Here is a 15,323-nt window from a genome sequence, read left to right as displayed (position 1 = left end):
TCCTCATGTTGCAGCTTGAGCAAACTGGCAAAGGGATTGTGATTGTGACATTGTACTGTGTCAATACATAGCTGTGGTGTCGTGTTCTGTTAGGGACCTCCTAGTCAGGTCAGGCTGCAGTGAAGTCTGTAAAGACTCCTTCCCTCTCTCCCTCTCCTGCTATGGGAGGTGGAAAGCCCCGTAGCGATGGCAGGGTGATATGAGACTCCACCCTGCCTGCCTGCAAGTTATATTGTCAGTCTGAGCTGTTGGGTTTGACGTGCAACATTCTCTGTACACGCTCACCACACAAAGGCTATCTGAGGCCACATCGCTTCCGACCGCAATCAAGTCATCCTCCTCACGTCAAACTTCCCTGCTTTGTTTATGTGCAGCTGGCTCCTGGGCCTGCCTCCATTTGTTTTCCCTACTCTGTATAAATCACACACCCAAATCAAAAGGTCATGCTCACTGGATTCTCATTGTTATTTTTATGTCCTACTTTTCATTATTATGTCATTTTTGTCCCCTCTGTCCCTAGCATAGCAAACCACACTTTACTTAAGGCTTATTTCTCCCAAACAACACTAGGCGTGTGTGTGTGTGCGTCTCAGCCTTTTATGCCTCTAGTGGACCAACAACGGGCCCATTCCTCCACACAACTTAACCACTACTCCCTCTTCCTTAAATTCCAAGAGTCATAAATCTATTTCAGAGGGAAAAGAGCTGAGAAAGGAAATTGGATTTTGTCAAGCATATCCTCAAGTGTTAATCTTGAATATCTGTCGAATATTAAGGGCGCCTGAATCTGGGCCAGCCACCCTCTAGTCAAGGTCCTCAGTGTGCTATAAGGGGTCTCTGGGCAGAAGGTGGGGCACAGGGAACTGAAAGAGTTGAAAAGAGATATTCTTTCATAGAAAGGGATGATGGGCTAAAAAAAGGGAATGAAAGAGGGGATTGTACAGAAAAGGTAGAGTACAGCAGGTATTCCTGGGAGACTAGGAGGATGGTGAAGCATTGCGCTTGGGTTTCTGGCCTGACGTTAGGTGATATTACATTAGAAATAGAGAAGCACCTGTTCAGGCTCAGTAAGCTCAAATGAAATGAAATAAATGGTTCATAAAAATAAATTTAAAAAAGGCTCAGCCTCAGTGAGTAGCCTGCTGCTCTGCTGTCCAAAGTGCTGTCCTGTTCATGCTGCGTGCCTCTTGGCTCGGCGTTATGCAACATGTTTATGTCACTCGGGTTTCGAGAGCCTTGGAATGAGAATAGAAAGTGCTTTTTAAAAAACAGAATAAAGAACAAGTTTGTGCAGCAACTCCCTCAACATTTTGAGGACCCATATGGCATTGTCAGAGAAACGACTTGCAACCTTGAGTCTTACTTCATGGATAAAGAGAAAATACATAAAGCTGATACTGTGGCAGACTGGCAGAGTAACGTTCTTTTGTCACTAACTTTTAATGGCAGTACTAAAACATCCTCACAGATGTATAATGCATGTCATAGCAGAAAATCATGTTTGTTTTTTCTTAAGGGATCATCAGCATGACATGCCATAAAAGTACAGATCTCCAGTATAAGCAAGGTCTGTGATTATCATGAGTTTATCATCCCTCTGCAGATGATCAGTATGATTTAGCGCTCCCTTAAACCTTGTGTCAGTGTTGGTGTGACTGTCCTTAGTGTGTGGGAAAACCTGACTCCTGTAAGGACTGAATGGCCCTGCCTGCAGCATAGCCTATATCCCACTCACAAGTGTAGGAGGGAAACACTGCACACAGCTGTGTAATGTACCTATTTTATGTCAAGGCAAAGTGTCAAGTGCTGTTCTCTTTTCTCCCATTTTTAATGCAGCTCTGATGTTTTTCTTGCTGTAACACTGACCCGTGTTGCAGGGTATCGGCGTCACTGTCGTTGCGTCTGGAAGGGTTCCCATACAAAGTATATGATCAATGATCAACTAAACCACTTCTCCATGTGCCAAAAGAGTCGGCTTTTCCCGGCTGGCGTGTGAAAAGCCACCCCACATGTGCAGCAGCCCAGAGATCTAAAGAAGCCTGTTTTATGTGGTCTGAATCTTAAAGGAGCAGCTGATAAATAGGTCAACATGAAAAAGTGTGAGCTGTGCTTTGAACAACACAGATGTCTGACTGGGGGAAAGACAGAGAGACACGTGAGAATGATGGCTGAACACATTGGAGTGCAAAGAAGGGAGATGCTAGAAATGATCCCCTCACCACAGTGATGCATGCTTGTTAAAGTAGCATGTTTTGCACTCTTTCCTAAATCCTCATTAATGACTGGGGAAATGCATGTTTGGGCGATGTTAGGGAGAAGGGAGGTCTAAATATGTTTTCTTTTGTACCCAGTGTCACCATTTCACATGTACTAATTATCTATAATCTGAACAGCAGAATATGTTCTTGAACGCTGAGTGTGCTTTTGTCTCTAAATTGTTTCTCCACAGGTCTTCTCTAGCCATCAATATTTGTCTCTTTTTTCAGTCTTCCCTAATCAAGCAACATGCTTTAACCTCGGAACATTGAGTTTGAGAGGGCTTTAATAAGGCTAAAAGCAAAGCTGACAAATTAATTCACCTGCAAGAAGACAAACATGATTTTTCTTTACTTATGAGAAGTGCTCTCCTCCACTTAGCGTTGCTCTAGCTTCTATTGCTTGTGACTGATTGAAAACAATGGGCGCTCATGGAAAACATAATTTGATTAGCTAGCAGCTATCTTCCCTGGTTCTTAAGTAGGCATTCAGGGCTGGCGCTGCCACGTCCTTGTTGAGGCCCATAGAGCCACAGGCTGATTCCCAGTCCAACAACCCCTGTCTCTTAGGATACGGCGTAATAAAGTTTCATTAACGTCAGAGCTGCATTGTGGGAAAGCTCCATCTATACAGTCTTTTCACTCATGTGAGAGGAATATAGCCCCCAGCTGGAATCGTGCTTCACAATAGGGTTTCATTGAATCCTAACCAGATTTCCTCTCCCATCTTTGAATCACAGAAGTATCTTATTGATAGTGGCTGTATTGTGTCAACAACAGTGGTTGCAATCGGTTCTGCTTTAGTAAATTGCCTTGTGGCAATGTTTGATGCTAAGCTGTTAGCTTCAGATGACTGGAACTGAGCTGAGTGCATGTATCCTGTATTTATAGTTCAAGATAAGTTGGAGCAATCAGCATTCAACAATAGGCTGTGTGATACAGTGGGGAAAAAAAGTATTTAGTCAGCCACCAATTGTGCAAGTTCTCCCACTTAAAAAGATGAGAGAGGCCTGTAATTTTCATCATAGGTACACGTCAACTATGACAGACAAAATTAGGAAAGAAAATCCAGAAAATCACATTGTAGGATTTTTAATGAATTTATTTGCAAATTATGGTGGAAAATAAGTATTTGGTCAATAAGAAAAGTTTCTCAATACTTTGTTATATACCCTTTGTTGGCAATGACACAGGTCAAGCGTTTTCTGTAAGTCTTCACAAGGTTTTCACACACTGTTGCTGGTATTTTGGCCCATTCCTCCATGCAGATCTCCTCTAGAGCAGTGATGTTTTGGGGCTATCGCTGGGCAACAATGGACTTTCAACTCCCTCCAATGATTTTCTATGGGGTTGAGATCTGGAGACTGGCTAGGCCACTCCAGGACCTTGAATTGCTTCTTACGAAGCCACTCCTTCGTTGCCCGGGCGGTGTGTTTGGGATCATTGTCATGCTGAAAGACCCAGCCACGTTTCATCTTCAATACCCTTGCTGATGGAAGGAGATTTTCACTCAAAATCTCACGATACATGGCCCCATTCATTCTTTCCTTTACACGGATCAGTCGTCCTGGTCCCTTTGCAGAAAAACAGCCCCAAAGCATGATGTTTCCACCCCCATGCTTCACAGTAGGTATGGTGTTCTTTGGATGCAACTCAGCATTCTTTGTCCTCCAAACACGCAGAGTTGAGTTTTTACCAAAAAGTTATATTTTGGTTTCATCTGAGCATATGACGTTCTCCCAATCCTCTTCTGGATCATCCAAATGCACTCTAGCAAACTTCAGACGGGCCTGGACATGTACTGGCTTAAGCAGGGGGACACGTCTGGCACTGCAGGATTTGAGTCCCTGGCGGCGTAGTGTGTAACTGATGGTAGGCTTTGTTAATTTGGTCCCAGCTCTCTGCAGGTCATTCACTAGGTCCCCCCGTGTGGTTCTGGGATTTTTGCTCACCGTTCTTGTGATCATTTTGACCCCACGGGGTGAGATCTTGCGTGGAGCCCCAGATCGAGGGAGATTATCAGTGGTCTTGTATGTCTTCCATTTCCTAATAATTGCTCCCACAGTTGATTTCTTCAAACCAAACTGCTTACCTATTGCAGATTCAGTCTTCCCAGCCTGGTGCAGGTCTACAATTTTGTTTCTGGTGTCCTTTTTACAGCTCTTTGGTCTTGGCCATAGTGGAGTTTGGAGTGTGACTGTTTGAGGTTGTGGACAGGTGTCTTTTATACTGATAACAAGTTCAAACAGGTGCCATTAATACAGGTAATGAGTGGAGGACAGAGGAGCCTCTTAAAGAAGAAGTTATAGGTCTGTGAGAGCCAGAAATCTTGCTTGTTTGTAGGTGACCAAATAATTATTTTCCACCATAATTTGCAAATAAATTCATTAAAAATCCTACAATGTGATTTTCTGGATTTTTTTTCCTCATTTTGTCTGTCATAGTTGACGTGTACCTATGATGAAAATTACAGGCCTCTCTCATCTTTTTAAGTGGGAGAACTTGCACAATTGGTGGCTGACTAAATACTTTTTTCCCCCACTTTATATGTTGTTCAAGTTCCCTTTTTAAATGAATATTTGTCTAAACAGGAAAGTAAACATGTGCTGGGCATCCTATTCCTCTCTCCTCCTTATCCCCCCCTCTCTAAGATGGCTTTCATTAGTTCTGATATCATTTTTTACAACTTAAGAACAAAAGACCCGTAGCATCAAAAAAGAGCCCTTTGAAATGCCCTAATTCAATCGAGCAGCCAAGTCCTGAGTTTTATTAGGTTATCAGTGGCTCAAATCCCCTGTGGTGTGGAGACATAAATCACAAACGCCAGTCCCTTTTTTTTCCTCCTCCTCACTCCTTCCCTAGCATGTCGACTCTTGTGGTGGTCAGGTAGGGGGAGAGGTGGGGGAGGCTTAAGCCCCCAGTAGCTCTGACACCCCTCATCCTTTCTGGACCAGCTGTGACATTTGTCACGTTTATGTGTAACGTCTCCACATTCCATTACTGTCACCAGTCGTTCAGGTAGCTACTCAGGGGGCTGGCTGTCATATTAGCCTTGTGTCTGCATGCGTGCGTGTCTACAGTGAGGGGAAAAAAGTATTTGATCCCCTGCTGATTTTGTACGTTTGCCCACTGACAAAGACATGATCAGTCTATAATTTTAATAGTAGGTTTATTTGAACAGTGAGAGACAGAATAACAACAAAAACATCCAGAAAAACGCATGTCAAAAATGTTATAAATTGATTTGTATTTTAATGACGGAAATAAGTATTTGAACCCTCTGCAAAACATGACTTAGTACTTGGTGGCAAAACCCTTGTTGGCAATCACAGAGGTCAGACATTTCTTGTAGTTGACCACCAGGTTTGCACACATCTCAGGAGGGATTTTGTCCCACTCCTCTTTGCAGATCTTCTCCAAGTCGTCATTAAGGTTTCGAGCCTGACGTTTGGCAACTCAAACCTTCAGCTCCCTCCACAGATTTTCTATGGGATTAAGGTCTGGAGACTGGCTAGGCCACTCCAGGACCTTAATGTGCTTCTTCTTGAGCCACTCCTTTGTTGCCTTGGCCGTGTGTTTTGGGTCATTGTCATACTGGAATACCCATCCACGACCCATTTTAAATGACCTGGCTGAGGGAAGGAGGTTCTCACCCAAGATTTGACGGTACATGGCCCTGTCCATCGTCCCTTTGATGTTGTGAAGTTGTCCTGTCCCCTTAGCAGAAAAACACCCCCAAAGCATAATGTTTCCACCTCCATGTTTGACGGTGGGGATGGTGTTCTTGGGGTCATAGGCAGCATTCCTCCTCCTCCAAACACGCCAAGTTGAGTTGATGCCAAAGAGCTGGATTTTAGTCTCATCTGACCACAACACTTTCACCCAGTTCTCCTCTGAATCATTCAGATGTTCATTGGCAAACTTCAGACGGGCCTGTATATGTGCTTTCTTGAGCAGGGGGACCTTGCGGGCGCTGCAGGATTTCAATCCTTCGCGGCGTAGTTTGTTACCAATTGTTTTCTTGGTGACTATGGTCCCAGCTGCCTTGAGATCATTGACAAGATCCTCCCGTGTAGTTCTGGGCTGATTCCTCACCGTTCTCATGATCATTGCAACTCCACGAGGTGAGATCTTGCATGGAGCCCCTGGCTGAGGGAGATTGACAGTTCTTTTGTGTTTCTTCCATTTGCGAATAATCACACCAACTGTTGTCACCTTCTCACCAAGCTGCTTGGCGATGGTCTTGTAGCCCATTCCAGCCTTGTGTAGGTCTACAATCTTGTCCCTGACATCCTTGGAGAGCTCTTTGGTCTTGGCCATGGTGGAGAGTTTGGAATCTGATTGATTGATTGCTTCTGTGGACAGGTGTCTTTTATACAGATAACAAACTGAGATTAGGAGCACTCCCTTTAAGGGTGTGCTCCTAATCTCAGTTTGTTACCTGTATAAAAGACACCTGGGAGCCAGAAAAATCTTTCTGATTGAGAGGGGGTCAAATACTTACTTCCCTCATTAAAATGCAAATCAATTTAGAACATTTTTGACATGCGTTTTTCTGGCTTTTTTTGTTGTTATTCTGTCTCTCACTGTTCATATAAACCTAACATTAAAATTATAGACTGATCATTTCTTTGTCAGTGGGCAAACGTACAAAATCAGCAGGGGATCAAATACTTTTTTCCCTCACTGTATCTGGTACGTTCAACAGTAGTTTACTTTTATTATTATTCGTTTTTTTGTGTTTATAGCTTGAGGAGTTGGATTTTGCTTCTGAATTGTCAATGACTGAATGGCATAGTTAACTCAACTCAACAGAGTTTGGACGTGGGGGAAGCTATAAATTGGTGCGTAGCAGCATACTGCCAAAAATCATCCTATACGATAACCACAAACTCAGACTTCAATGTTCTCCCTTTTATGGCCCCAGATGTTCTATATGATAATTGCCTGTTAGATCCACTTGGTCTACATGTGATGGTGTGGGAGAAGGAAGATTGTATATTTTCCTAGTTCTAATGGAGGACTGCAGCCCAATTGAATTGTAATCTCAGAAGCTCTCTCTCTACTGTGTGGAATGCCAATGCCATGTGGCAGGTGCCTGTTACACTCTCCCTCATTGGCTAATGCTCACACTGATTCGAAATAGACTTCATTCCTTGAGAGCTGCAATGTATTTTAAGCAGTGTGGGGCTATTTCTCCTACTATGGCTATCTAAGCAGCTGCAGGTGTAAGACACAGTGAACCTGGAAGCTCAGCATGACAACAGGCTGGGAGTCATTAAGTAAGTTCTCTCTGTGCTGCTGCAGTGTAGTGATATGTCCTGACTGTGTCCAGGGGGACGAGATGTCATAAGCCTACAAGGTTGCTTTGTGAGGCTACTCACAGCTTACATCTCTGCTTAGAAAAGCTCACATACAGAATAGCACCCTAAATAGAAGCACTGCAGTATTGCACTCACTGTGGGTGAATTTGACTTCATGACAAGTGTGGTGGCTTGGCTATGGTCCCGACACAACCTGACATGCCAGAAGGCAGATGGTGGGTCCCCAGGCAAGCAGGCCGCCAGGCAGGGAGGGAGGGAGGGAAGCGGGCGGGCGGGCTGGCAGGCAGGGAGGGAGGGAGGGAAGCGGGCGGGCGGGCGGGCGGGCTGGCAGGCAGGGAGGGAGGGAGGCGGGCGGGCTGGCAGGCAGGGAGGGAGGGAGGGAAGCGGGCGGGCGGGCGGGCTGGCAGGCAGGGAGGGAGGGAGGCGGGCGGGCTGGCAGGCAGGGAGGGAGGGAGGCGGGCAGGCAGGCAGGGAAGCAGGCAGGCAGGGAGGGAGGGAGGCAGGCAGGCAGGGAAGCAGGCGGGCAGGGAGGGAGGCGGGGAGGGAGGCGGGCTGGCTGGCAGGGAGGGAGAGAGGCGGGCTGGCAGGGAGGGAGGGAGGGAGGCGGGCGGAGGGAGGGAGGGAGGCGGGCGGGGCTAGGGAGGGAGGGAGGCGGGGGGGCTGGGAGGGAGGGAGGGAGGGAGGCGGGCTGGCTGGGAGGGAGGGAGGGAGGGAGGGAGGCGGGCTGGCTGGCTGGGAGGGAGGGAGGGAGGGAGGGAGGCGGGCTGGCTGGGAGGGAGGGAGGGAGGGAGGGAGGGAGGCGGGCTGGCTGGCTGGCTGGCTGGCTGGCTGGGAGGGAGGGAGGCGGGCTGGGAGGTTGGGAGGGAGGGAGGCGGGCTGGCTGGCTGGCTGGGAGGGAGGGAGGGAGGGAGGGAGGGAGGGAGGGAGGCGGGCTGGCTGGCTGGCTGGCTGGCTGGCAGGGAGGGAGGGAGGGAGGCGGGCTGGCAGGGAGGGAGGGAGGCGGGCTGGCAGGGAGGGAGGGAGGCGGGCGGGCTGGCAGGGAGGGAGGGAGGCGGGGAGGGAGGCGGGCTGGCTGGGAGGGAGGGAGGGAGGGAGGCTGGCTGGCTGGCAGGGAGGGAGGGAGGGAGGCGGGCGGGCTGGGAGGGAGGGAGGGAGGCGGGCTGGCTGGCTGGCTGGCTGGCAGGGAGGGAGGGAGGCGGGCTGGCAGGGAGGGGGGCAGGGAGGGAGGCGGGCAGGGAGGGAGGCGGGCAGGGAGGGAGGGAGGCGGGCAGGGAGGGAGGGAGGGGGGCGGGCGGGGAGGGAGGGGGGCGGGCGGGCGGGCAGGGAGGGAGGGAGGGAGGGAGGGTGGCAGGCGGGCAGGCAGAGAGGGAGGGAGGGAGGGTGGCAGGCGGGCAGGCAGAGAGGGAGGGAGGGAGGCAGGCAGGCAGGCGGGCGGGGAGGGTGGCAGGGAGGGAGGGAGGCGGGCGGGGAGGGAGGGGAGGGAGGGAGGGTGGCAGGCGGGCAGAGAGGGAGGGAGGGAGGGAGGGTGGCAGGCAGGCAGGCAGGCAGGGAGGGAGGGAGGGAGGGAGGGAGGGAGGCAGGGAGGGAGGGTGGCAGGCAGGGTGGGAGGGAGGGAGGGTGGCAGGCAGGCTGGCAGGGAGGGAGGGAGGGAGGGAGGGAGGGAGGGAGGGAGGGAGGGAGGGAGGGTGGGAGGCAGGCAGGCAGGCAGGCAGGCAGGCAGGCAGGCAGGCAGGCAGGGAGGCAGGGAGGCAGGGAGGCAGGGAGGCAGGCAGGGAGGGAGGGAGGGAGGGTGGCTGGCAGGCAGGGAGGGAGGGAGGGAGGGTGGCTGGCAGGCAGGGAGGGTGGCAGGCAGGGAGGGAGGGTGGCAGGCAGGCAGGGAGGGTGGCAGGCAGGCAGGGAGGGAGGGAGGGAGGGAGGGTGGCAGGCAGGCAGGGAGGGAGGGAGGGAGGGAGGGTGGCAGGCAGGCAGGGAGGGAGGGAGGGAGGGAGGGAGGGTGGCAGGCAGGCAGGCAGGCAGGGAGGGAGGGTGGGTGGCGGGAGGGAGGGAGGGTGGCAGGGCAGGGCAGGGCAGGGCAGGGCAGGGCAGGGCAGGGCAGGGCAGCATGCAGACCGAGAGGGAGGCCCCGGGAAGGCAGGTAGGGATGGTCCCCTCTCTCCATGTTCCCCTGCTCCTCCAGCTGGCTAGCATTAGTGCAGTGTGGCAGGACCTTCACAGAGGAGGGGTAACTCCCAAAAACACTCAGAATAATTGATCGCCTCCTCCCAAATACTGGTGTTAGATGTGGGCCAAGGCCCCAAGGCAGGAGAAAGTCAACACCCAAGTAGTGTGGTAACTGCCAACTTTTACTTTCATTTGGACTGAGTTGTTTGCTTGTTTCACTAAATTCATTTTCTCTGAATAATGGATATGGGAATGTAAGATTGATGTGGAGAAATGTCAAATGGAATGTAGTTGGTCCATTCCATTGCTTCGTTTGTACGTTTTTAAGACTGTTTCTTGGTATCTTAGGCAGAGAAATCCCTGTCGACACAAATTAAAATCTCCGGAAAAAATAGTTCTCAAATATGAAAATATGGTGGGTATATGAAAATAATACTAGCTAGTACTAAGTGATAAGGAGAGGTGGTGGGAGGCAGGAACCTGCCATCCAGAACCAGCCTCACAATCAACCTCAGCTTCAGGCTCCAGAGGACAAGCAGAATGGCTCTCCTCTCTCCTTCTCAGTAGCAGCAACATTACCAGGTGCTAAAAAGAGCTTTCACTGGCTGCCTGTGAAAAATGATTGAGCGAACAAGACCAGTCACAGGGCTAAATATACAGAATGTCTAGCTTGGTTGCAATGTTCTTTTCCACTTCGTTTAATACATCAATCTTTTTTGGTCCCTGCTGTTTGATGACAGGACCACACAATCCAATATAATGTTTGTGGGCACAGCGGCTATCCATCGTTAAGCTAGCCACAGCTTTGTGGTGTACAGTAGAACTGTCCTACTGTCAGGTATTGTGCCCTCTCTGAGGAGGGCACTGACATAAGTCATCGAATATCTTCTACTTCCATATACACTAAGATATAGTAAGTATGGGGTTGAAGGCATTCCAGTCATAAGGCATAGTTTCCCTTAATTACTAAACCAGGCTTTCTCCACTGTGTTTACCACGTGGACACACAGATGGCTTCTGGCATACACTGCCTGCCTGCCTGCCTGCCCTACACAGGCAGCTTAATGCACTGAGGTTCTCTCTTGCTCTCTCCCATATGGAATGTGTTCAGTCAGACTGGGCTTCCAGTGCTCTGGGCTGGCTGTATGTACACTCTCCACCACTATACATGTGATGTATCTCTTGTTTTGGTCAGGATTACTTAGTATCTGGTTTGGGCTGTGCTACTGTATCCATATGGAAACAGACCCAAGGTGATATAGTGTGAAGGGGATAAAGATACATGCCATTTGTAACCGTTGAATACTTCAGGGACAGAAACATTTGTATCCTGACTGGCTGAATTTAATTCAAGTTGTGTGTGTGAGATGTATAATATTTGTGGTATGAAAACAAGCCAAAAGAGTGTTTGCATTGGATGTATTTCCTCTTTTAATATCACAGAAGAAAAACAGAGGAGGAACCCATAATTACGCTGTGGCAAACTAGTCCTAGTTATGTTATGTCCCAAAACCTGATGGAAAAGGAGAAGGCAGGCCTTCGGTGTATAACAACACACAGTAGCCAGTATGAAGCACATTTTAAGGGGCTTTTTTAAACCTGTCTAGTGTCTAATCTACCGATTTGTGTAGGTGATCAGTTGGAGCATATACAGTACATGCTACCTTTTTCCTGTATGCTCCTCTTACCCTACGCATCATTGCATAATCCAAGGTGAACTTTTCACTCTTTAATGCTATGCACTTTGAAAGGTTTCAGTTTTGTATATCTTATCTTGTGAAGTGAAATCAAAACTGGATCAGAAGGGGAAGGATGGTGCTTTCCCAGGTGGTGTCAAAGCCTAGAGTTGGGGAAATGCTTTAGATGTGGATCGTACTGAACTGGGTTCCTCGATTCCCTTTAAAGTCCCCGCCTGGGAGGCTTGGCAGGTGTCTTCCCCTGTGAGCTGTATTTCTGAGAAGAAGGGTGTGGAGGAGAGGAAGGGCTGTGGTTGTTCTTAAGGACAGCTGGTTAGTTGGAGGAACAGCCATGGCATGCATTAGCCTGGTTCACCCTAGGATTGCCCTGCTCTGTTCACTAGATGACTGAAGAGCTTATTTAGAATGAAACCAAACCCCTTCCTGCTAACGTATGACTCATGGAGTGTAGTGCCAACCGACTCCTTTCCTGTGTGTGTGTGTGTCTGCGTGTGTGTGTGTGCTTGACTGCATGTGTGTGATTGTCTGTGAAAATGTGTCCTGTGTGTGCTTGTCAGTATACAGTATGCTTGTCTGCACATTTTGTGTGTGTGTGTCGACTTAATCAGGGTAGGTCTCCATTGAGTTGTTTCCCAGATTTTGGACCCAGCCACCCCCACTCCTCCAGTCCGTCTGTCTGCCCGCTGGGTGAACAGACTGGCACCACTATTGATTCTCTGGAGTCCCAACTGAAGATCAGCCTTGTATGTTCACTGCCTGGTACTGGTAGTAGGCAGTCCAACACCCCTCTGGTCCAAACCCTCCTTGGTCCAAACCCTCCTTGGTCCAAACCCTCTCTGGTCCAATCCCTCTCTGGTCCAAACCCTCTCTGGTGAGCCTCTTTCTTTGGAGTCCCTGTCCAACATGGCAGATGGGAGAGAGAGGTCTTCTCCTTCAACTTTAGATCTTTTACTTTTTTATATGAAAACATTCTGTGTGAAGGGGGAGCAGTTTTCGTGGGCCTCAGGAAATTGCTCTGGCCAGAGATGCTGTGACTGTGTGTGGACAGTAATTCTGATACCCTAAGAGTTGGCTGTATTTCTGGGGCTCAGGACAGGATGTCCACTTAATTGCCAGCTTCTGCAAGAAATTCTTAGTAAAGAGAGCAAGACTGCAATTAGCCATGGCTCGCTGCCAACTCCCTGTAAATCTGCAGAATTGTTTCTCTTTAAGACAGTTTACCAGTTCTCTTTTTCTCCCTGCTCTTTGAAAAGCAGCCACTGCCAGAATGCCACGGTATAATTACACGTAGCAGTAGCAGGGCGTACTAAGTCTAAAGAGGAGATGGTGGTACTGAGGCACACGGAGGAAGAGACTGTTATTTATGTCTCTCTCTCTCTCTCTCTCATCTTCTGTCTGGGTGTTGTGACGTGTGGCGATCGCATGTTCCTGCAGAGGCCAGACTGGTACTATCACTAATACTGTCACCTCACCTCCTCTCCCTCTCCTAACATGCTGACCGGACGCATCACGTGCGCGAGCGTTGCGAAATAAATGTACACATACATGTTATTCAATCATTGCACCCACACTGCTCGTCTGCGTGGCCAGGCGAGTTAATATAGTTGGTTCAGAGTTCGTTTTGATATTTCAACCTACGTATCCTGATCGTGTCTGGTGTGGGAGGAAAAAATCAACATGCGCGTGATGGCGCACGCTGACGCACGCACGCACGGTCTGGTCAGCATGTAAGGTTCCATTTACATTGTCTCCTCGTCTCCTGCCTCTGCAATGTAACTCCCTGTAACTCCGGAATGTGTTGTGGTGTTAAACAGAGCAGCAAAATGTATTCTAATCTTTTCTCACCTACTCTCATCCCCTTCTCCTTCCCTCTCTCCAGCTCATTATCCTGGATGACTATGCAGACCCATTTGATGCAGAGCAGGACGGGGGGACCCAGGCCAACACAGAGAAGGTGACCCAGGCCAGCACAGAGAACGATGGCTACATGGAGCCCTATGAGGCCCAGAAGATGATGGCAGGTAGATCAATACTCTGTTCTCTCCTGGGGTCTTCAAATCCCCAGCACATTACATTTGACATTTTAGTCATTTAGCAGACGCTGTTGTCCAGAGTGAGTAGTGAGTGTATACAATTTTGTCAGTTATCAGTTACCGCCTTCATCCGCCTTTCCAGACGTTTGGGAGATGGGACTCCTGTATCCGCCTGGTCAGCCGTTGAGGACTTGTGGCTTTGTAATTGGAGTGACTGCCTGCCCGCCAGAGTTTGAGAGCCCAGTCTACCCTAAATTTTCCCGTAACCCTGGGTGGGGGCCCTAACCGGGTGGTGTCAGCCGGAGCCAGCTGAGCCCGAGGGCAGAGGCGTCACTCTGAGGTAACATGCAAGGCAGAGCAGAGCAAAGTGAAGCAAATCAAAGCATAGCAAAGCAAGCATGGCAAAGCAATGCTACCCGCTACCTCTTACTAACTAATCTCTGGTTGGGTTCAGTGTGGCGTTTTTGTTGGTCAACTCTCTCTGGTATCTTGGATTAGCCTTCCATTCAGCCTCAGCCTCTCTGTGGAATTACAGGTTACATGTCTAGTAATGCATCTTAGCCTTTGTAGTGTCGAGTCAATGTTGCTAATCATTGCTGTTAAACAAAGGAGTCCGCCCATACTGAACTTTGATCATAAGTTTTATTCATATCACAAGATTTCAGCATAAGTTTACGGATGTCATGATCACCCGGAGAGCAGTGTCCTCCAAATTACAATGTCTGCTCTGCCGATTTTTGTCTCTAGCCTATACTTATAAGATATATAAAAATATGGGTGGCTCCCTCTACTGTCCAATCCCCTGTTTACAACACACACTCCCTCTGTTCTATGTGGCGTCACACTAAAACAATTCCCTCTGGCACTAAATAAACATCCTCTCAGGTTCCACTTAGAAACATTAACAAAGTCATAATCTTAATACACTACATTCCCCCCTTCGAGACTAACTAAAAGTCTCGAAAACAAAAAGAATAGGATTATGACAAGTAACAATTTATCTTATTGAGTATCTTTAACAATAAACCAAAAAAAATTTCCTCTGCAGTGCAAATACCTTTCTATGAAATATGAACAAATCTTTATGAAGTGTGAATACATTACTATGAAATATGAACAAATCTTTATGGAGTGTGAATACATTACTATGAAATATGAACAAATCTTTATGGAGTGTGAGAGCGAAAAACCTGTCTGGCAGCCTTCTTTCCAAATATCCATCCATCAATCAAGACAGTAAAATTATCTCACGGCCCCTCTGCCCCAGGCAACCACCTAGGTACTCCAGATCAATTCATAAATCTTTATCAATGCATTTGAAACTATGATGCAATTAAATACACATGAAAGCCCCAGCAAACAAAATACTATCCAAAAAATGTCCACACTAAGGCTGGTCGACCCATCGGACCCTACAGTGGATCTCTATCCCTGCCTAGACTCCCTGTCCCTAAGCATTCACGAAATAAACAAAAACATCTAAGATCCCCACATGTATTCAATAACATCAAATATCATTCTACAAAAATTAATACAGAAAGAATATGACACAAATTTTGTATTACACATGCAAATATGTCTATATTTCATTGCAGACACTGGAATGTAGTCCACTACACTTAATCTCCCCAGCAGTCTCGACTTCCAATGCATCTTCGATGATGGAATTGGAACATTTCCACACCTTCCTTGTTCCATCTCCTCCAGTCCCTTCATATTCTCCTTTCATATTGTCCCTTCATATTGTCCTTGTTTGAGTATTTCAATCTCTACATATTCCCCCAAATGCTTCTGGAAGAAAAGAAAAGACCAAACAGTATCTTTTGCAAAACAACACTTTCAAATTAAAACATC

The 15,323-nt window shown here is 48.2% G+C and overlaps 1 protein-coding gene across 5 annotated transcripts in view; it reads left to right on the top strand.

Moving 5' to 3' along the window:
- LOC311127334 (SH2 domain-containing adapter protein F-like) overlaps positions 1–15,323 on the top strand; it is a 138,019-nt gene that overhangs the window by 9,967 nt on the left and 112,729 nt on the right. For all 5 annotated transcript variants that reach the window (XM_084159158.1, XM_084159156.1, XM_084159159.1 and 2 more), the window contains exon 2: positions 13,316–13,457. In XM_084159158.1, coding sequence (XP_084015284.1) covers positions 13,316–13,457 — 142 coding nt within the window. The remainder of the gene's footprint in view (positions 1–13,315; positions 13,458–15,323) is intronic.

Source organism: Coregonus lavaretus (genome assembly GCF_964263955.1).
Source record: "Coregonus lavaretus genome assembly, chromosome: 4".
Classification (NCBI taxonomy): domain Eukaryota; kingdom Metazoa; phylum Chordata; class Actinopteri; order Salmoniformes; family Salmonidae; genus Coregonus; species Coregonus lavaretus.
Note: the sequence above shows the minus strand (reverse complement) of the source record. Positions and strands in the feature narration are given on the sequence as shown.